Raw genomic sequence first — 22,369 nt, 5'->3', positions numbered from 1 at the left:
CGTGAGGGCTGGCTGGTACAGAGAGTGTATCATCACGTCCCTGTGATGTGGTTCACGTACGGTCAAAGAAACACTACGATCCCTGAGCAACGGTCCGTGACCACTGGATGCGGGGAAGAGTGCTTTCCAAGTCAAATCAGCTCCTGCGTGGGGAGGACTGTTGACACTGTCACACGGAGGGACTGTTTATGCTGTAACACAGGAGCAGTGGAAACTAAACTCAAGCACCTTCTGAACCCTCAGCAGCAGGTAATTCTATGTAAAAGAGCAGGTGAGCAATTTTATCAAGTTATTAATCTTAAAAACTTCACGTCCACGCTGGAGCCCGGCTAGTTTAAATCTCTGGTTTCCGCTGCAGGGCTAGACAGGGCTTGCCAGACGCACTCATAATTTATTACACTACACTTTCCCCCCTCAAAACTTTCAGAAAGTATTTTTGCATCATTTTGCAAACATGTCATTTGTCAACCGGGCCGTGTGCTTTTTCTTTTGTAATGAACATGTTGAGTTGGCCCTGACAAGCCCTATTTGGCTGTTTTGTGGCTGCTGAAGGTTCGCGTTTGGGTCACATGTCTGATGACCTTGGAGACCGCAGGCCAATGAGCCTATTTGTGGCTCTTTTGAATGCACGTGGACTCCACCTCAACCCCCGGAGGCTGGGGAGTCCCCCCGCACACAGATTTTCACATTTTTATGCAACAGTAATGTTTTAATTTAGTGTGCCTTACACACGCTTTACTGAAAATTCCTTTATGACTTATAGCTGTTTAAAATTAACATGACATCAGACCAGGGCTGCTCAAAGTGGGTTCAGTTTGGCTCAGCAGATATTTATTTATTAGTCATAATTAAAAAATATTAAAATGTTTTTGCTGTTTTAATTTTTTTGTTTTTGTGAGGTAAAGTGACACTTATGGAACTAAGGGAACGTGGGATCCTGGTGTCATTTTGCATCTTAACAATATATTACAATAAAATAACAATAGGTGTTTGTTTTTGCCGTGTTGCCCACAATTAAAGGGGCACGGTGCAGTTTTGGAGGATACATTCAAACTCAGAATTTTAATATTTACAATATCAATGACGTAATAATGCAAACTCAGAAAAAAAAAAAATTTCCGTGACTGAATTTACATAAGCTGTTCTCAGAGGAAAATAAGGTCCCCTGGCAGGGTCCGCCTTTTGTTTATTCAGTCATGAAAACGAAGAGTATGTATATTAAGATCAATAAAGATTTTCTCTTTCTCTCCAAAACTACAGTGTGCACCTTTAAAGTGGAAAAAGGAAAAAGTTTGGGCGCCTCTGCAGTAGACATTCACTATTTCTTACAAAGGAAAGCAGGGCTCTGAAAAACTCTTTTAAACTCTCTTATGAGATAGTTAAGACGCCTTTTCTGTATGAACAGTGAGTTAAAAATACCATGTCTATTTTTTGGTAATAGTAGTTATTTTATATTTTTAGCGCTTTGTTTTTTAACATAAAATACATGCTTCAGATGCTAAATTTATTTGAAAATGGTGCAAATTTTAGTGCTGCTTTTACATATTAAATCTCTTTAGCCCACGTTTCCTTTTGTCGTTGAGCTAATGACCGGACATAAATTAAAGTAGATGGGGCCATACTAAGTGTAATGAGGTGACTTTCAATGGCCAAAACATTCAAAAACAATGACTTCGTGTGGTGACCAACACTCAAAGCATTTCTGATGAACTTTCCTAATGAGCCGTGACATTTGGTGATAGAAAATACAGGCCTTGGACGAGCACTTCTCTTTTTTTATGGAAAGCAGTTTCCTGCTCATGTAAAACAGACCAGGCTACAATACCTTGAATTTAGCATAGTCGCAATCACATTAAGATTGAGGACATTTAAATAAAGTGAATATAAAAGTTCTCCACACGACCGGCAAACTCCAATAACAGCCAAACAGTTTAATAAGATACATTCAATTTCATTGTGCAACATTTGTCAATTAATGCTCTCGACTCCATCATAAGACCAATGCCAATTTTGTCTAAACGTGCGTGGAGATTCCCATGCTGTCTCATAAGGCTAATTGCACTTCATTCAACGTACCTTAATCTAATAAATAAACTTCTCTCTGGAGCTCTCGCACTGGCTACATTTTAAGAGAAGTGTGGGGGGGAAACAATGCTCCATAAGACGGTTGCTTTTATCAAAACATTACAACACAAAAAAAAGCATACAAACATATAAAAACAATAGCAGTTAATAAGCACCCTGAAACACTAATGCAAAGTTTTTTTTCTCTCTCCCTCTTCTGTGATTGCTTATTCATGAAGTTGTACATTACCCCATTTTGCCCAAAGACATTTGCAGAAGTGTGCAGTAAAGAATCTGAGAGGAGGAATTGTGTTGATGGATGTGGAAGGAGTCATACATCAGTTCTTCAGTACACCTGTCCTGCAAGTTTGTAGTTAAAATTGACAGACTGTTTATTCCTCTCATGTCTTTGGTCTGAGTGTGTGTAGCAGAGGAGGACGAGGAGGACGAGGAAGGGGGGGGTCACACACAGAACGGCACAAATATGGGTCCTGGGGGCCGAGTCCTTCATAGAAAGGAGGAATGAAATGAGGCCACAGGCGACAGACTTCCTGTCCTCGCCGTCTCCCCCCCTCCTCCTCCTCTCCCCCAACAGTCTGCGGAGCTGACTTCACAGCGCCGAGGCGGTGACCGGGTGGATGGCGTCACGGCTCATGCTCTTGTAAGCCAGAGGGGTGGCGATGTCACAGCTGTGGGGAGATAGAGCATTGCCACTGGCCGGCTGCCATGTGGGTCCGGTCACATAGGCCGAGGTGGTGGCGCTGTACCCCATGTAGGGAGACACTTGGGTGGGAGGGTGGTAGGGAGGGATGCTGGGTGCTGTGACATAGCTGTTCACTGTGGGCAATCCATTCGGCGTCTGGGGACAAAGGAAATGAGAACGTTAGCAGGTGAAATTGATTTTTAAAGGTCACTGCTTAGTGTAGAAATTGTGGTGAGTGATTCTCCTCCAACATTGGAAAAAAAGGAAATTATTTGCCTCATTAAATCTAGTCACTTAAGAGGGGAATGTAAAGCAAGACCTCCATTTTTAGCTACAATATTTGGTGGCGTACCCTGCCACAGGTCAACACACACACACAAGCAGTTGAGTTATAACAAGAAAAAGCTGAGGCAAGCTGTAGAAGAAGAAAGAAAGTGGAAGGAGAAGTGATGTTGGTCGAATTATAAACAGCAGAAATTCAAACTTCACAGCCACCACATAAAAAAACCCCATTTTCCCAATTTTTGATGAAAGTATGAAGGATCAATTATGCGCCCTCATGCCCCTGGAACATATTAAACATGTATGAAAACCATACATGCATGATCGCCCATCTATGTCCATATAATTTCGAACCGAGAAAGCGGACGTTTTCTCCAGCGGCAGTGATACACCACGTCAGACGATGGGAGACGGAGGTGGTTGGGGGCGCCACAAAACAGATGTCATGAGAGATTGAGAGTGAAAGGGCAGGAAGAGGGGAAATATGATAGAGAATGAGGCGAGCGCAGGGTTCGAAGCATGAATGAATGGGCTTTGCTTTTCTGGCACAGCGACAGGACTTAACTTGAGGAATTCACCAAAGCATTTGAACAGGGAGGCTGAATTTCGGTTCCTGGGTGGTCTGCGACTACTGAGAATTATTTCTAAAATTGGGACCTTTTCGGTTTCTTTGACCTCTTTGCTCGACTGGCAGAGTCACCGGCTATTTTTTGAAAATAGATATAAAAAAACAAACTCTAAACTGACATTTGTGGTGATTATAAAACATAACCATGGAGTGAAAACTGGATTTGTGTGTGTACACACGCCATTGAGGGTGTCTGTGGGTCTATGCTGGGTGACTGTGGGTGTCTGTCGGTGACTGTGGGTGTGATAATGCTGGAATGATCGAAGCTTATTTCACAAATGGGCTCACAGGCTTGAGGCTGCGTTTTAAAATAATGTTTGCTTTTTTTGTTTTTTTTCCTTTAAACCAGTTTTTCTTGTTAAAAAGATTTTCCGAAAGATTATCACCTCTTCTGCAATGAAGAGCAGCATATGCAACACACAACTACAGCACATATACGAAATAAGAAGAAACAGCTCACAGTATGATGCACACACACAGAGTGTGTAACAAAAAGTCAACTAAATTTAAAAGGTCAAGAAAAGGCGTATTTATGGCACTGTTCCTGTATCAGATTGCATCCATTTGTTAAGGTGTACCTGTTATTTTGTCCACCCGTACTTCACCACCCATTATCTACATAGGTGGATATACTATAAAACCACACTATATCTAAAAGCATCTTAAAATTTAGATTTATTTAACATTTACATACTATGCAAAAACTGTATCCACCTACATACAAAACTCCCATTTAAAAAGTGTCTAATTTAAAGAAAAAAATTAGTTTTCTCTTCTTTTGTGGATCAGAATATTTTATTTCTAATAACATGCGTTGGTAATTGATGTTTTTTTTTTTATTCGGCCATCATTAAGCACAAGTAGTAAGCAGAATTGAATAATGAATAATAAAAGCATTGACGCCATTCATCCAAATAATTACAACTCAAACGGATTAACTTCGTCACGCTCTGATGCTTCTGTTTATATTTCAAATAAATCATTAAAGCCTCGGACTATTTAAAAACACCAATCTGCCACGAACAAATATATATATATAAAAATAAATATATACATATATATAAAGCAAGTTTTACTTTTTCTTTTTTTCGCCGCTGCGCGCACTGAGCTCATGACTTCAACCTTAAACCTATTTTAATGATGCTCTTCTTCTTCTTCTTCTTCTTCTTCTTCCTCTAGTTAAAAACCTGAGAGACCCATGGGTGCATCTGCCCTCTGAGCAGCGCCTATAGGCCACATGTGGGCCTACTAACCGCAGCCTCAAACCGGTCATATCTGACAAGAATTAAAAGAAAAAAACTTAAATAAAAATTAAAAAAAGACCTTTACCAGTGTTCTGTCAACCGTGAGGAAAATATACAAAACAAGGCCTTTGGCTCCAAGGAAATGTGGAAAAACATGACATGAAGAATATAAACTGCAGTTTGAAAACTTCTGAGTTTTTCGGCGTCCATTTCCAGACGATCCTCGCATGACATCTCCCAGTTTTACTGTCTCTCCCAAACACAAACAGACCTATTTAACATCACATCTCTGCAGGCTGAGAGCTGCCTGTATAAAAAGTCTGAGTGACAAAGGCTACGATTAATCCTGCATCGCTCTGGTGGAAAGAGTGCTCGCTTTACCATCCTTTGTTTTTCATGCAATAAACTCAGTAATTTATAGAGTTGTTATTTTCTGCCTTTAATGGTTCACTTTTTGTTTTTTGTGCAGCCGGTTGGCTAACCGCTCAGACAGCTAGTGTGTCCACTCTGTGCTGTAACTTCTGAGCGCTCCTAATCTCACAGCACCGGCCCTGCTCTCTGCGTAATGAGCGTGATGAAGTGGCAAAATAAATTATCCCGCATGAAATTGCTTTTTTTAAATTATTATTATTATTTTCCCCCTTTTTTTGTCTGTGACGAGAAACGCACGCCCTGTCAAAAATGAGCGAAAACAAGCACGCATGCGCGCAGAGTTGGCGTTATCATAGCCCAATAAGACCAAAAATAAAAGCCTACTTCACATAAACTCACTCCATTTAGATTTGCATAGAAAAGTAGGGAAATATAAAAAAATATATAAAGTGTTTAGAGACTACTATAATTACATTTTTACCATGTGTTTCCATCCTTTAAAATAAAAATAAAAACCTACTATTTTTAATTTAATGTGAATGCGTCTAACGTGCGAAATTCGGCGTCGATGCCCGAATGAACGTCGCCCCTGCCATATTTCGGAAATGGCTATTTCACGCCTATTTGCCGCATATAACAAATTAAAATGCCGAAATATCAGGCCTGCACGACTCGTGCCTCAGACAACGTATCAGCCCAACAGCAGCCTTTATTTTCTCTTTCTCTTTTAAAAATGCAGTTTTCCTCACGCAGTTCAATGTCTTGGCGAAAACCCTGCATGGATTCTCGCACTAAACCATCCCATTAAAAAAAAAACTCTAGGCCTATGCTAGAATAATTCACCAGGAAACCCGAAAACACACCACATATCACTTTTCTGACTCATATTTTATGGCTCCAGCCAGTTTCTGAGTGTTAAGCACGCTACAATTAATTCCAAGCTGGAAAACAAGAATCGAGAGAATATCTGGGCTATCCCAAAACTCTCTGACCTACTAATTATGAAATAATTCACACTTAGATGATTCATAAAAGCAGTGACCATGCAGCAGCAGGGCCTACAGGAACTGCAGCTTTAGGCCGAAATAAAAAAAATAATCAGATATTATAGCCAACATAAGGAGCGCATTAAAGCTGTGAGAGGGAAATGTCCAAGCCACATAATTATTATAATATTTAAAAAGGAAAAATACTCTGTTAGATTAACAGTCTGGTTGCCAGAAGTTTGGATAGGCTCCTTCTACTACTGCTGCATTTTAGCTTACAGAAAATAAGAGGTGTCCATTTTTGTTTTACCTGTGTGTATTTTGCTTCAGGATCTAAATGCGGTTTATCCAAGCCATTGACTAGTGGAGAGCTTGCTGGTGGGAAATTAGTCCTGTTTATAAGGCTCCATTCTTCTAGTTTGGCGCTGGGAAAGGATGGACTGTCACTAACTGGGGGGGCAAAAGAGAAAAAAGAGAAGAGAGGAAAATCAGAGAGGAGATTTTTGAAGACTATGAGGAGAAAAAAAAAAAAAAAAAAGACCCGCACAGGCCGGTGCTACTTCTCAATCAGCCATCAGCAGGCCAAGGTTAGCCAGGCTGCATGAGACAATAAACCCCGTGACATTTTGCACTGGAGCACGGTTATTTGTCATCTTACGCACAATTAGCTCATATATCAATGGAGTTCCGCGTGCGTAAAGTTTGCAGAACATCACCTTTGGTCGCCTTTCTCAAACACTCACATAATCAGATATTGTGTCAGTTATTTTTCATTCTAACCCTCTTCAAGTGAAGCTTCTTAAAATATTGAGTTTTGGATATTTTCTCTTGTTTCTGTAATTTTTCTCTAACCGTGAATCAATAAACGTCACCAGGCCTCAACTTATTTTCTGTTCAGGATTTCGACTAAAACCACTGAACACTGTAAAAGTAAAATAATCTTTGAAAGTAAAGTTTGGCTCCTCCTGAGATTCAAACTGGGGCCCAGCTGAAGATGTGCAGACGACTCTGAGGAGGGTCAGGGACATTTTAGCCCACCAAAACTCTCTTCCTGTCGGGGACGATTTAGCTTGACTTTCACCGCCTCCCTCCTTTTGTGGCTGACTGATATTATATTATACTCAGCCCTCACAGTTAACACTTGGGAAAAGTAAACCCAGTGAATTCATAACTCGACAAAGAGCCTTTTGCGTCAATTTTCGATGCATGCAACTGAATTCACCCACAACAATCGACTCTGTGCAGCCTTTGTGTGCCCGCATGCGCGTCAAATCAAACAGAAATAAAATCACAAATAGTTTATGATAACAATCCTGCACATTTTCTCTTAATATTTCACTAAAATCCACCATTTTCCATAAACTACAAATCCTTTTTTTTAAAACAATCTGACCGGTGAAATCATTTTTGTGCAAAATGAGCTCTCAGCTCACCAAATGTACTGTAAAACTAAGCCTTCAAAAACCTGCCTCAAACATCTGCTAATAATTTACAAATGCACAAATTGTTTAGAAAGGCATCCTTTCCCTTTTATCTCCTGTAATTTCTCGTGGATATACGCGCTACGTTTGTCTTGTTTAGATCCCCCGAGTTCGCCTGTGGAGAGGAGCCGGGGCGTGTTTTCTGCATGGTTAGCCATGAATCCTGACAGCAGGACTTGCTCGCAATGGACTGACAGCGCTTCCCCTTCTCCTGCCACTGGAAAACAGGCTCTCAGAAAATCCTTCTCACAACACCGAGCCGGCCATTAACACTGATTTACGCCGGATCCTGTTTCACTGTTTCCAAAACAGTTGTGTGCCTGAGTCCGCGCCAAACGTATCCGGGCCTACCTGCATGTGACACATATACGACAAACACAGCACCGTGCAGCAGATATGCATCCTAACGTGAGCTGCTGGCTCCTCGATGCGCGGCACAAAATGTCTGCAGCACACCTCATTTTGATGCACTTCACCTCACCGCCTCTCCCTCCTCTGTCCCTCTAATATTCCACATCCGCCTCTTAATTATTACTGCAAGCCGGACCATCTGTTTCTCAACTAACCTGCCTCCCTTTCAAATCAATATCAGCAGGCAGGTCAAATGCCATTTAAACTCTCTCTATGACCCCCCTCCTCCTCTCTCTCGCTCTCCGTCTCAGAGGCCTGTGAGTTTATAACATCCCGATAGTTACTTTCGGAGGCCTATAAAGAACAATTAGAGTAACTCAAAGAGGAAAATAAATCCACTTTCTCTGTCAAACACACACACATTCGCACTCTTGCGCGCAAAACCCCTTCAAAAGTTGTTTAAATGTAGTGCAATAAACAAATGCAAACCGCCCTCCATGCAGCCATGCTTACTTTGTTGCTCAGTAATAGACCGTATCCCCAGAATATCTGTTACAGAGTGCGAGGAGGGCCATATCCTGTGCATGGCCATGTGTCCGGGAAGGGTGGGCATGCCAGGGGGAGTGGGCACTTTGGATGTCGGATATGAGTATAAGTGGTTGTAGGGTAACGTTGGTTGTGGCGGTGGATGAGGCCCCTGCTTGCCCGACTCGTACTGGCTCTGCTGGGACAGATTCCCGATCTTGTTGCGCAGGATCCGACTGATGGAGCTGACGGAGGGCAGATTGAATTTATCGCAAACCCCGTCGGCGAGTAGCCTGTCCCGGATCTCCCAGGCAAAAATCCCCGGGTCTCTCTGCTTGTATGTCCGTATGTGTTTGACCACGGTGGGTGTGGTGACCCGCGGCTTGCTGCCTCCGATGGCCCCCGGGAGGATGGAGCCGGTCTCGTTGTAGCGGGCCAGGATCTTGCTGACGCAGCCGTGGGAGACGCGCAGCTGTCTGCTGATGTCACAGGGTCGAATCCCGAGCTGGGCCAGCTCCACTATCCGGAGCCGGATGGCGTTGGGGAGCGGCCTGCCGTTCACGAAAACACCGCCGAGCTGGTTCACCTCACCGAAGGCTGGCTCTGGTGTCAGAAACAAACACACAAGCAGGCCGAACAATGAGAAAGTGATTAGGTAACCAAACCAAGGCCTGCCAAGCTTTAACCTGGGTTAAATCGCACATGTGAAGCCTGATATTTCTCACCAAACACACCATTGTGCACAATCAAATCCGGCAAAGACGTTAAGAGTTAAACTGAGTTTTTAATCTGCTTATTCCAAGTTTTTATCATTTATGAAACCAAAACTAATCCACTGTAAAAACATCTTTACGCACTTGCGCATATTTTTATACTTCAAGTGTTTCCACCCATAAAGTGTCACTCTTAAACACCAGATTGTGACCTACAGTTAAGTATAATGTTTGAGTGAAAAGTACCAGCCAATAGCTGACTGATAGCTGTCGTTCACGCAGGCTTAACTTCACACGGATGTCCAGCGCTCACTGCCAAAACTCATGCGTAACTGGCACATGTAATAATTCAGTCTGCTGGCTTCTTCCCGCTGGATTTGCAGCTAAAACGACCCGCCAAAACATCACACACGGACCAAAATCTCGCTGTATTTTTCCCACCTTGCCGTTGGACCGCTCGCTTGCATCCCTGACAAGAAGAGAAAAAAAAAAACCCCGATACGACACTGAACTCACCCATCGTGTTAAAGCCGCAAACGAAGAATACGGTGTCCGGTTCGTGCCTCCTGCGTGGGTCCTGCTCCGCGTCCAGCGTGTCCACCGTCCGAAACCGCGTCCAAGAAAATCTTCTTGCGCGATAAGGAACAAGAGGAACAAAATTCTCGATCTGTTTCCTGACGGCGCTGGAGACAGGCTTACATTTCAATCTGTTGAAATCAGGAGGCTGGACTTCCAACGCTTCTCCCCCACTCATTGGCTCCACTCGCCAATAGACTTATGAGTTTGCTGAGAGCCGCGTTGCTATTGGTCCAAAAGTTTGACATGACAAGTCCGCAGAGATTCCCCCCACAGTCCTCCTCCTCGTCCTGCTCTCTCCCATCAGTAAGCAAAGCTGGGGATATACCACCATGAATGCGTTTGTTATTGAGACAGATAGGGTGAGTATAATGCCATATCGAGACTTTGGATCAGATCTTCACATGTTCAGCTGTGATGAGGGAAAAAATATAAAAAGATGGAAAGATGAGAAGACGCTCAAGTTGGAGACAAGGAACCATCACCTCGGAAAATGTTTAGTTTTATGAAAACGCACAAACTTCTACAATTAAAACCTTGCAATTTAAATAAAAATGTATCCTTCACTTCATACTTTAGTTATGTTTGTTTTTTTATGAAAGAGATTTAAACTTTCAAAGTGCAAAATTGAGAAAACATAAAAGGTGGAGAACCTGAGTTTGGGTGGCTTTTACGCTCCACTACACCACCCTTCATCTCAACCTTTTAAATGGCATCATTAAGGAAATGGGAGGAAATGAATGATTGGTTTTTGAGTAATGTGATTGGCCGGGTGATGTTTGTAAATTGTATCTGCAGCGCGCTTGAGGATTATCACACTTTTTTCCCTCATTTGTCGCCCATGGCTTTTTATTTATTTTATTTTGTTTTATTCTTACTCTCCTTTACGCATCAAGCACCGACTGCTACACTTTGTTAAAACACGCCAAAAACAAATCCCTCACCGGGGCGATGTTTGGATGAAAATGAGGCGATTAAACGTGTTTCACCTCTGGAAGGAATCTGTCTGGTCGTGCAGTTTGAAAATAGACGCGCGCCAGATTTATCTCTTGTGCCAATTCTAAATTGAATTTTATGTGATTTATTTTGAAGTGTGTGTGTGTGTGTGTGAGTGTGTGTAACGACGGTACACTTTAAGGTGCGTTTTAACTCACTAATATTCGCTTCTGCATTTTAGACTGAGCGTACATTTAATTTGCATTAAGGCTAAAGGCCAAACGTGCCTTTTTTTTAGCCAATTACGCACAGAAAGCGTTGGCGCATTCCGAGCTTAAAATGATAAAGAAATGACCTTTAAAGTCTCAACCTTTACATAATTGCATTTCAGACTCCAAGCTTGCAGATCTTATAAATGGATTATTTCTAACTTTACTACCTCTGCTCTCAGGAAGGAGAAAAAAAAAACACTCACAAGCAATAAGAAAGATTTGTTGCTTCCCGACACGAGAAACAAACACACGCCATAACTTTGCGCCTTCACTCTCTCCCTCCACTCTCACTTTGACACATGCTTTGGGTTTTCTCGTGTCATATTTTTAAAAGGCCACGGCGCATGACTGACCTTCATCTCTGCACAACCCCGAAAAGGATCAACGTGCATGTAAACATCAAACAGCGGCGCTCCTGTACAGAAGTGCAATTAGGAATATTGTTGAGAAAACTTCTGCTGACATTAAACACCGACGCGTCTGTGAGGGGCCAAAATGTACACAAAGTATTCCTCAGTATTTGTTTCAGCACGGAGGCTGGGTGGAGGGGGAACACTACAGTATACCTATATTATTTTGTTTTGTTTTTTATTTCCCACCTTTTCAGGATGGCACAGATCTCTGCAATTACGCACGCTGCAGCGCGTTTTGGCGTCAACACGAGTCAGTTAAAGGAGGCCTATTTTCACACTTTTCTGCATATTTGTGTTTCCATGTCGGCTTATTTCACCTTTAATTTACTCTTTTTGTCCTGCGCCCCCACCTGCCCGCCTGCCTGCCCACCCGGCTCAGCTCCCAGGCCACTAATGCGTCAAGGATAATGTTTACCGTGGGGAAACGTGCTCCACTTGTTTCCATTGAGGTTCCTCCGGTGGCTGAAATAACAAAAGGTCAGCGGTGAGGGATCAAAGGTCTCCATCGTCTGGATTTTTGGAGGCTGAACGGACACCTTCCTCCTTTTTTTTTCTTTTTTTCTTGTTGCTGTGATCTGATGGATGTCCACCTGAGGATGCTGCAGCCACGTCACCGGGTTTATCATATTAATGACATCATGCAACAACTGGTTTGGAGAAAACAAATAATTGCGGGGTGTTGAACGCAATGTTTAAAATTCCCATACATTATTATTATTATTATTATTATTATTATTATTATTATTATTATTATTATTATTATTATTATTATGCGTGTCCCCGGTTGTTAATAATGATTTCCAGACTCGACATCACGGCTGTCACGTGTGTGTGAAGCTCACCGGCCCAAACTCGTCCACCGTCGTTGAGTCGTTGAAGGCAACAACGCTTCACTTATCAGACAAATTGTGTAACAATGGACTGAAAAGCTTCGACCGTCGCTCACAGCAGGAGGACACGCCGACTTATTACACTCACTTATCCCCTCATCTCATACCGTTTTGCTTGGTTTGGCAGCAGGGCTGTCCTCCTGGGCCTTTGCGTCATAATACTAGTAAGATTTGCTGCAGACGTCTCAAGATAAACGCACCGAAAATGGCTTAAATAAAATGATGCTTCTGTCTTTAAAGTGTGTTTCTTTGTGGGGGTGAAGTCCCGCAGGATATAGTGTCTCGTTGTGTTTTGGATATACAGTAAGTGCAACAGCACTCAGTCTCAGTGTGCCTTTGTTATAAATAATATAATATTGTAACACCTCTTCTGCGGAGCTCCCCCTCCTTACATCACGATTTTAGAGGTGAAAATAAAAATGAATATTTTTAAAAAGTTAATAAAGTTGTTCTATATGCTACATGTGTTGACGTCTTGAGACTTTCTCCCTTCTCCATGCACCTTTGAAGCAGGTGAAGTTGTGCCAGAATCTCCTGCTGTACAAATATAATAATCTCTCAACAAAAAAATGTGTATTACGTTTAAAAATATATCTTAAAATAAGGAAAATATTCTGATTTTGTGTAATAAAAACACTTTGAAATGTGGGATGTGGAAGTTAGCTCATATATAATAATAAAAAATATTTAAATAATTTAAAAATAAGTTGTCATTTGTGTCTTTTGTGTCCAGATTTCTTCTTCTTTTCCTCGTTTGTGAAATCATCTCGTCCCAGTTGGAGCTGCTTTATGATTCACGCTGCTCTGGTCTGATCTCCTACCTGCTTATATATCACAGCTTGCTTTCACGTTGACGGGTGTTTGCTTTGGTCCTAATTGATTTCACGGGCCGAGCAGGTCACAGATTATTTTTGTGTCGCTCATTTCAGTCCCCGTTAAGATGCGTTTGGCCGCAAGTGATGAGGACTTTCAGGAGACAGCGTCAGACAGGATGAAGTGCAGAGAAAATAAAGCTAAAGGGAGTTTCCAGGCTTTTTCCGGTGAATGTGTAACCTGTGTCGCCTGTGATGACTTAATTCCCTGAAACATAAAGACGCACACCTTCACCCACTCTCAAAACGAAGTCTGATGTTCATCCCATCTTTCTGCAAAATCAAATTTCCGCAGGTATAAATCACACAGCAGCTCCAGTCCAGTGTGCCAGGTGACTTTTTGTTGACATGTACACAGTGTACTGCCATAAAGTGCGCTGATGGCAGCCACTCCCGCCTCAACTATCTCCTTCATGTGTGAGCAAAGTAACTCAACCGCTTTTTTTTTTGTTTTTAATTTCGGACAAGTGAAGACTTGACAGACTTTTGTTTTCCCAGCTGTTGTCGCCACGGTGATAGAGACGCAGCTCCACGTCTGGAGAGATACCTGTTCTGGCTTTTTTCACGTCACGTACACAAAGAAACAGGCGGATTGTTGTGTTGATTTCGATGAAGTCTGATCGAAGAGATGTCAGTCTGTGTGGACTGCTTTTATTATGAAGGGTTCTCCTCATTGGAGAGAAGCAGCGCGTCTGCGTAAAAATCAAACGTTAATTAATAATATTTCTATATTTCACCTGTTCAAAATTCATCTCAGTCAAAATGTGTCACACAGTCGAGTGATGTTCTTCATCTAACAGTGAGATTAAGGTAATCTATACACCATTAGTCACCGAATTAACAAAAAAAAATTTAAAAAAAGAAAACGACGTCTCATCCTTTACATCTCGTTGTGAAACAAAATAGTTTGACGCTTGAAAAATCAGATCGGAATCAAAAGTTTAAATTTTGAAAATGTTTTTAGATTAATTTATTTATTGTAGCTGTTTTTTATTCAAAACCTGTCAAAGACCTTAATTTATCTGCGAAGGGTGACGAGGATGATTCCTCCATCAGCCATAAACATCTTTGTGTTCCATCAAAATGTCAAAATTACAACCAGGACACAAATAAAATTCGTTCTATTAGTTTTATTATTTATTATTTATTTAAGCAGTCTGACCTCTTTAATGCCTAAAGGAAGATACGTTCATCTTCCAGAGCTGCAGGAAATTAACACAAACCCCAGGCTGTACGACAGACGGACACACAATCAAAGCACAAACGAAGTCACGAATAATCAATAATATGACGTCATCTTCAGAAGTTAAAATATCAGTGAAACACAATTAAAAAGAGAGTAAAAAATTAGACTCGAGTGATCATTCAGTCGTGGCTGCAGGCTCTCAGATATATTTTTAATCAGCTGTAACTTGATGGTAAATGACGTTTTCGATGCAGGAACAATTAGAACAAGTCAACTGGAAAGTCCAAAAATAAGAGCGGTGATTGCAGCTGTTTATTTGTTTATGCACTTGTGTCATTTTTGAAGGACTCAGCTCCCATGTTTTATATTCTATAATCACAAGGTTACAGGGTTACGTTTATTTATCCTCTAACAACGCCACGGCTGCAAAACGAAATTGAGTTTGGGATCACAGGAAAGGAAACAAACAGAAAAACTACTTTATATGAGTGTGGAGGATGAATTGAACAGTCTATTATTATTATTATTATTATTATTATTATTATTATTATCATAATTATTATTAATAATAATAATTTGTGTTATTATCTAGTTCCAAACATTACGCGGATGGATCTGACATCAGACATGACTTGAACTTCTTGTATCGAGAGAGAAGAAGTCACAGCGGATGAATTGACTGTAATCCGTCAACCGCTTCTTCTTCTTCTTCTTCTTCTTCTTCTTCCTGGTCCTGGCCAGATTTTCTGTTTCTGCTCAGACCTTTCCGTGGAGAAACCTGCAGAGCGGTGGTGGGAAAAAAGGAAAAAAGTTCCCAGTTCCCGGTTTTGTGTTCCCAGTAAGATCCTGTGGGAAATCCAAGTCACCACTAATAGGTTGTTATGGGGGGACGCGCAGTGATTTCTTGCTTCACAGAGGGGTTGGAGGCCTGTCATCTCATACTAACTGTCCCCAAACTGACTGACATCTGCAATAGGATACACACGCGTGGAGAGTTATGGTGTGTGTGTGCGTGAGTGTGCGCTTTCAGAAACGAGGCCCAAGCAGTTTGTCATCCAAACGCGCCACTAATCCGGACTATTAAGGCGGAGAGGGAGGTGGTGTCGCCTCCAGCTGCTTGATACAAATAAGATAAGACTGTGGAGCTCTTAACGTGTGGAGGCTGCCAGTTTTTAGGGACATGCCATCACTCGGGCGCCTTTAAAATAACCCGCACTGATGACTCCTAACCTTTGCGGCCCGAGCGGCGGCGACACCATTAAAGACTTTCTGCAGGTTAGCACTTCTCCCGGGCTGAGTGGCCGGTAACTTTAGTGCGGCCTTAATGAGGACGAACGCGGGTTAACGACGTATGTAGTCGTGTTTCAGGGGCCAGGCCTGGAGTTCAGCAGAGAGGGGACAGAAAGAAACAATATTTACGACACTTTTAAGCATACATCACTTTGACATCTGTTCGTCTGGCACCTGGCACCCATTAGTATTAAATATTTCATTCCGCCCTAATTTGGAGCGCTCTTTGTCCCGAACCAAGGACACCGGGAGAAAAATGGAGAGTCGTACCTTTAGTGCGCTTTTACGCGGCGTTTCCTTTGTGCCGAAAAGTGCAAATGGGGTGTTGATGCAGACCACACCGCCGCGTCGTGCGCTCCAAACCCGAGGAATCGTTGAGTCATACCTGGATTGGATTTATATTAAATTTCCTCATCCATTAAGATCTCAGAAACATTCCTGCAATTAGTCAAGTCTTGGGCTGCACACGAGCGTCAGATATTTTACACAGTGTTATTAGATTACTGAGAGCAGCGAGCGTTCAACATCCTCATAAACAAACAGAGTCAGATGCGTAATGTCAGTGAGAATTGTGACAAGGAACGAGTCCTCTGATATTTTTTGTTATTTAATGAGCCGACATGGAGCCTGCTGCCAGGAAAATAAACCAACGTATGAATGATAGAAATGAGAATAACTTCTCTTCTATTTTTTTTTATTTTTTTTCAGTTCAGTGATGTAATCTTTCTCCCTGATGAAGAGGAGATCAGTTCACAGGACTGAAGCAGCACTGAGGCCTCCGTGCAGCGTGGTGACACTCCCAGAATGCAAATGGTGTCAGACCGGTGCTATATCTAATGACGAGCTCCGTGTCGGTGGAATCTGAAGCAGCACTTCTTGGCAGGAGGTTCAGGTGCACTGAGGTGAGTTGATTTTAGAATGAAATGCTCGGTATGAAAGGAGACATCCAGTACTCTCTGCGCAACAGATGTTCCTATCAGACTTTGGGGTAAAACATCTGTCCAGGTGTTTCCTCTTCGCCAATTATCAGAAATGTTAAATGAACTCATTTTATTCTGTAGTTGTTGTCCTAGATGGTCAGACTGTCTGCAGAGGGTCACTGATGCTGCTGCTGTTTGCTGCCTGTTTATTCCAAAATACGGTGGCGCCATCTGGTGGACATTATTAGGAATCAAACGCCAGTACTCGAGGAGAAACTTGGTATTTTCCAGTGGCAGAACATTTACTTAAGTAGGCTCCAAATACAAGGAACTATACTTCATGTAGCTTAACATGGTAACACCTCATTGATGGAATAATTTTTTATTAACCATGTTTTAAGCAAGTGTTTATTGTAAAATTGCAAATATAACAATTGCTAAATAAACAGTTTACAAGCATTTCATTCTTTGTTTATATTGAAAAAACTATTAAGTTTAATTAACTATAAATTTACCATTTATTAGGATTATTATCATTATATCATTACATATAAGGGACAGATATAGTACTTTTAACTCCACTACATTGATCCGACAGCTTTAGTTCGCTACTTTTCTGATTATCATTTTTTAATATCTTGTCCATGTTCATTGAAAAACCATGCATCTCCAAATCTGGTGGTCGAGACTGTGTTTTAACATTTGTAAGCATGACGCCACTCAGTGTCGACCTTGGGACTTCCCACCAGCTGTGTTTTTGGTAAGCAATAGCAGTGTCACAACATAAAACATAAGATTTAAAAAAAGATTTAAAAAAGTGTACTTTGAGGGATATGTGGTAACTTTGATGACATTTCTGACTTCTCACTTTCTCACACACTTTTTCAGATTCATCACAAACCAAACAAACTAGTGATTAATCCAGAAAAATAATCAGCAGATTAATTCCTCATGAAAATAACCATGTGTTACATTCCTGAATTGTTCAAATGAGCTCCACTTCAACCATTTACAACAGCATGAGTATTTTTATATATATTTTCTGGTGTTCTGGTTGTATTTAACATTTTCAATGAAGGACTTACTAAAGAAGACTTTTTTTACAGTGTTGCATCAGTACTTCTGGCCTCTGGCTGCAAAAGCACTGCCCTGAAAGTGAACTAAACTCCACCCACAAGAGTTGAGAAGTGCTAACATGAGGCGTCTGACAGTTTTTCATCAGTGTGTCCTGCAGAGGGCAACCAAGTATCACACATGTGCAACAAGTCAAACAGAGCAGTGTCAGTTCAGAGTGTTGGTTGGTGCTCAGAAGTCGTGTTCAGGAAGTCAGACATGAAACGTTTTTCATTTCTTGTTACAGGATTGTCAAAACTGTCAGGAGACTGGTAGCTCCACTGGCAGTGACTGATGCCTACATCCTCTGTTTCCTCAAGGCATCTCAGTCTGGAGCAGGCTGGCTGCTCTGGCTGAAAAAACCTATTAATCTCCACACAGCCTCATGTTATAACGTCTGCACGCTTACTCCATGCCACAGAAGTTTAAGAAAGACAACGTTTCCATCTCGCTTGGCTCTTCGTCAGGTCAGAGATTACATACATTCACAAATATATTATATTATATTGTATTTATAAAGTAATTTTTTATTATTTACACATACATGCGTCAGCGGTACAGAGGATAGGGAGAGTTATTGTGACATTCCCATAGTTTTCATTCACACATCTTTTCATTCACATGCTTTCCCGACAGCCCTTCAAGAGGTTCAACACTGACCATCATCTGAGTCTCAGGAGCTGCAGATCTTCTAAAGAGTCTGTTCTGATGCATGTAAGTGAACTCAGATTTCTTCACTTCCATGTTGACTTTATAAATATAACACAAAGTGAGTTTGGTACAGGCACAGGTGTTTCCCACGTTTGGTCTTGTTGTTAATCTTGTTGTTGATCTTTTCATAGTGTATGTTTGGATATGTTTGCATGTATTTTGTTCAGAGAATTGCAGTAAATATTTATTTGACATAGGACAAAATAATACATAGAGATGTGATTTATTGCTTTGTTGCTTTTAAAATAGATCAGTCAGATGATGACATCAACTTATTGGGACTTAAGACACCCTGACTGGCTGTGACGATGGCAGTTCAACTCAAAAGTAAGTAGTATATAGTTATATTTTAAAGACTTTCTTGCATGTCTCACATTGACCTGAGGTAATGAACTGAACTATTAATATTTAATCACTTCCTGTAAGTCCAATCAGAGCAATGATTGATCACAGCTGACTATATCATTTGCAATGTAAAGAAACTTGGAAACTTTTACTACATTTTACTCCTAAAACATTTCAAACATTTCTTTATGTCGCCTTATTTCTAACTTTTAAACACACTTTGTTTCTGCCTGTCGATGTCCCACTTTCCCGTTTTGTAACTCCTTTCATGACAATCCCATCAGCACACATGTCTTAAAGCTCTGTACAAACAAACCTGACTTCCATTTTTACACACTTTCACTAAGCAGCACACACACAGCTGCCTCGTGATCAAGCAGCCTCACAAGACTCCAGTTTACTGCAGAGAGAGTGATGTGGCTGCCAAGTCATTATCCCCCCGCAGCCCCTCTCCAAAATGCTAATGGTATTTACAGGACTGGGAGAAGGGAGAGGACACCAGCGGCAGGTGCAGCTGCTGGAGCATCATGCTACGCTGAAGAGTAACAGAGGGGTCATTGTGGGTGTTTAGGTGATGGATAATCAGATAAACATCCTGGGCTTTATCTTTCTCTTCGGTCGACTCACAAAGCTCACAGTTTGAGACACCATGTCGTGGTTAGAGCCGGTGTGTGTTTGGTTAGAAGGTGTTAACTTAGACAAGCACTGATATCTGATTTGAATATGTAAACTATGTAAAGATTTATTCAAACAACACTTTTCAATACTCAAGTTTAGTCAAGTGCTCCACAATAAAAGCAATTACCAGTAAGCAGAGACAGAATACAAGAAGATAACTACACTTTTCTCCTCCAATTTTTACACATCACAGTCTGTTTAGAGGTGCTGATGAGCATATTTAAAAGCCTTTTGTCGCTCCAGAGACGACTGATTGAAATCTGATCAATCGCCTTATGTGACATCACAGGAGGCGACTGATTGTCAGTTGGGGTCACGTGGTCTAAAATGACAAAACTCTTGAGGCTGGCGGCTCGCATAACACACCAAAATCTCCAACCAGAGTGTTGGCGACTTAGTTGCATTGTGGGTAATGTGGGTATCAAGTCTTCTTCGGCCTCTTTACACCTGTATTTTGAGTGTAACTTATTTGCCAGAGGTAAAGATGAATTTCACTGACATTTTGACAGCTTTTTTTCCCATATTTCTATAGATATCATGTTATCGTGAACTTGTTTGGCCACAATAACCCTGTGGTGAAAATCTGATATCATGACAGCCCTACTTTGAAGACATGCTTTAAATATTACTAAGCGTTGCATCTAGTTTTTACACCCCCACAAAGTGCGATTACATTGTTCAAATCATTAAAATTCATCTTCTCATTCTCCCTCATTGAAAAAATGTTTTATCTGTTAATCTGCAAATATTAACCTATAGCCATATGATGTCCACTCATTACATCACACTTGTGTTATTTGCAAATTGTCAAAAATGATGCTCCATGTATGTGTCTCCTAAATGTCAGATTTAAGGTGAGCACAGAGAAACGTTTGGCCTTCAGCAGATGAATGTGAAAACATCCTTCTAGTGTCCAACGCTCCACAGTGAAGGCCAAAGAGTGGAGGGGGACCTAAATAAGTAAGAGTTCATATATAATTTAACACTGGAGTAAACAACTGTTTGTGGTTCAGTGTTAAATGTTCAGTGTGGTTGATCAGTCTACAGCACTTAGTCTCCTCAGTGGCTCAGGTCGGAGCTGTCACTTCAGCTGCTGAATCCGGAACCATGTGAGAAAAATCTCCATTTGGCTAAGCCGAGGAAGGGATTGGGAATGGAGAGCTGAACAACAGAGTAAATATTTGGCAGTGGAGAGCTCTTGGGAGCTGCAGAGGACCCTCTCTGGCTGAAGCCTGCGGGTGTTAAATAGATTAAGTGGCTGCTGGGTCATTGTGGACAGAGAAATTCCCGCTCTTTGGACATGACTTCTCTTTGCCTTTGCGTGTTTTTGCTCTCCAATCGAGTGCCCTCTGTAAACTATCCACTCCAGCGACCCCGCGGTACTGTAATCCGCTGGTGTTTGTCAACCGCTGGGAGGCTGTTGTGTGCGCAGGGAAGGGAAGTCCGCTCCCTCAGTTATTAGTGATGGAAAATCTCATCTTAAAAGTTGCTCGATAGTATTTGTTTTCTGAGGAAACTCGTGCGTAATGTGCGTAAAGGGCGAAAATTAGGTACATTTTGTGGCAACACTACAGGTCACCGACTTGATGAACTCTGAAAATGTAAACGGGATTTAATACGTCTTGAATCACACATGTAATATTGCTCCGGACTATAGACTTGGCGGCAGCAGACGCAGAGCAGTAGATAGTGTCCCAGATCCTTTTCAGCTCCATTCAAAACCATGACAACACGGAACAAGCTCGGATTTATCCTGCAAAGTTAAAGGACATTGTGCCGGGGCGTCAATCAGGCATTATTGCGGGACTGAACAAATGCAAAATCTTGACTGGAACAAATGCTTCCAACGGGTCTCGGACGCGGGGCTACATTTTCCCCTTTTGTTCCCCTCCTCTGGTTGGCATGTATTTGTGTTCCCTCTCGTCCGACCACCCAGGACGCCTGGGGAGGCATGTCCACCAGCACTCTCTTCCCCGGCCTCATGCGCCTCGCTGAAGTGGATGAGGGCCGATATCAATATCAAATACGAGGGGGGAAGAAGCCCCCCACACACGGCTGGATTCACGCTTTGCATTTAATGCGTTTTATATGTGCGGAGACACAGAAAGAGACGAGATATCAGCCTGTGGCCGGCAGCCTGCACAGGATCAGACTACTTTCACATGAGGTTATCAAACTTTTAGACTTTCGAAATATCATAATAAACAGACGCGCTCCGTTTAAGTTCTGTGATTCATGATGAATGATCAATAATTAATCTTGATTACCGATTAATAAAATCTTGTCAGCAGTCATCGGTCACTGCCCCAATTTGTCAGAAGCTGAGAAAGGCCCGTTTAGAGGTCTAAGTGAGGCATACGACCTATATATTTACAATCAATTAGCCTTTGCAGTACAATGAATAATAAACACGTTAGTCTAAGCCCATTATTAACATCAGTACACACCACAGAAACATTTCATAAGTGTTTGTAAAACAACACAAGTACAGAAGTATCATTAGAACTTCTTCTAAGAAGACATGTTTGGTATTTTTTACAACTATTTCAGTGTAATGTCACATTTAGTTATTTATTTACTTACTTATTCATTTACTGATGTATTTATTCATTTATGTACTTACTTATTTATTTACTTATTTATTTATGTCTTCATTTATTTATTTACCTTAATTACTTTACTACTTACTTACTTATTTATTTTACTTGCATATTAACTTACTTATTTACTTATTTATTTACTTACTTAACTATATATTTATTTACTTGACTTCCGTACATATGATTGTTTATTTACTTACTAACTTTTATTTAATTAA

General features: G+C 41.4%; 1 protein-coding gene across 1 annotated transcript; it reads right to left on the bottom strand.

The window, feature by feature from the left end:
- Nucleotides 1-2,668: 2,668 nt before the first annotated feature.
- On the bottom strand, nt 2,669-10,103 carry pax9 (paired box 9; the record flags this gene model as incomplete). The annotated part of the gene is made up of 4 exons (XM_084381492.1): nt 2,669-2,923; nt 6,590-6,729; nt 8,625-9,239; nt 9,866-10,103. 4 exons carry the CDS (start codon nt 10,101-10,103, stop codon nt 2,675-2,677), a joined length of 1,242 nt encoding a protein of 413 aa, XP_084237618.1. The 3' UTR covers nt 2,669-2,674.
- Nucleotides 10,104-22,369: the final 12,266 nt, after the last annotated feature.

The sequence above is a fragment of the Pagrus pagrus genome (genome assembly GCF_965226575.1).
Source record: "Pagrus pagrus genome assembly, chromosome: 18".
In the NCBI taxonomy this organism is placed as follows: domain Eukaryota; kingdom Metazoa; phylum Chordata; class Actinopteri; order Spariformes; family Sparidae; genus Pagrus; species Pagrus pagrus.
This window is presented reverse-complemented; position numbering and strand designations above follow the sequence as displayed.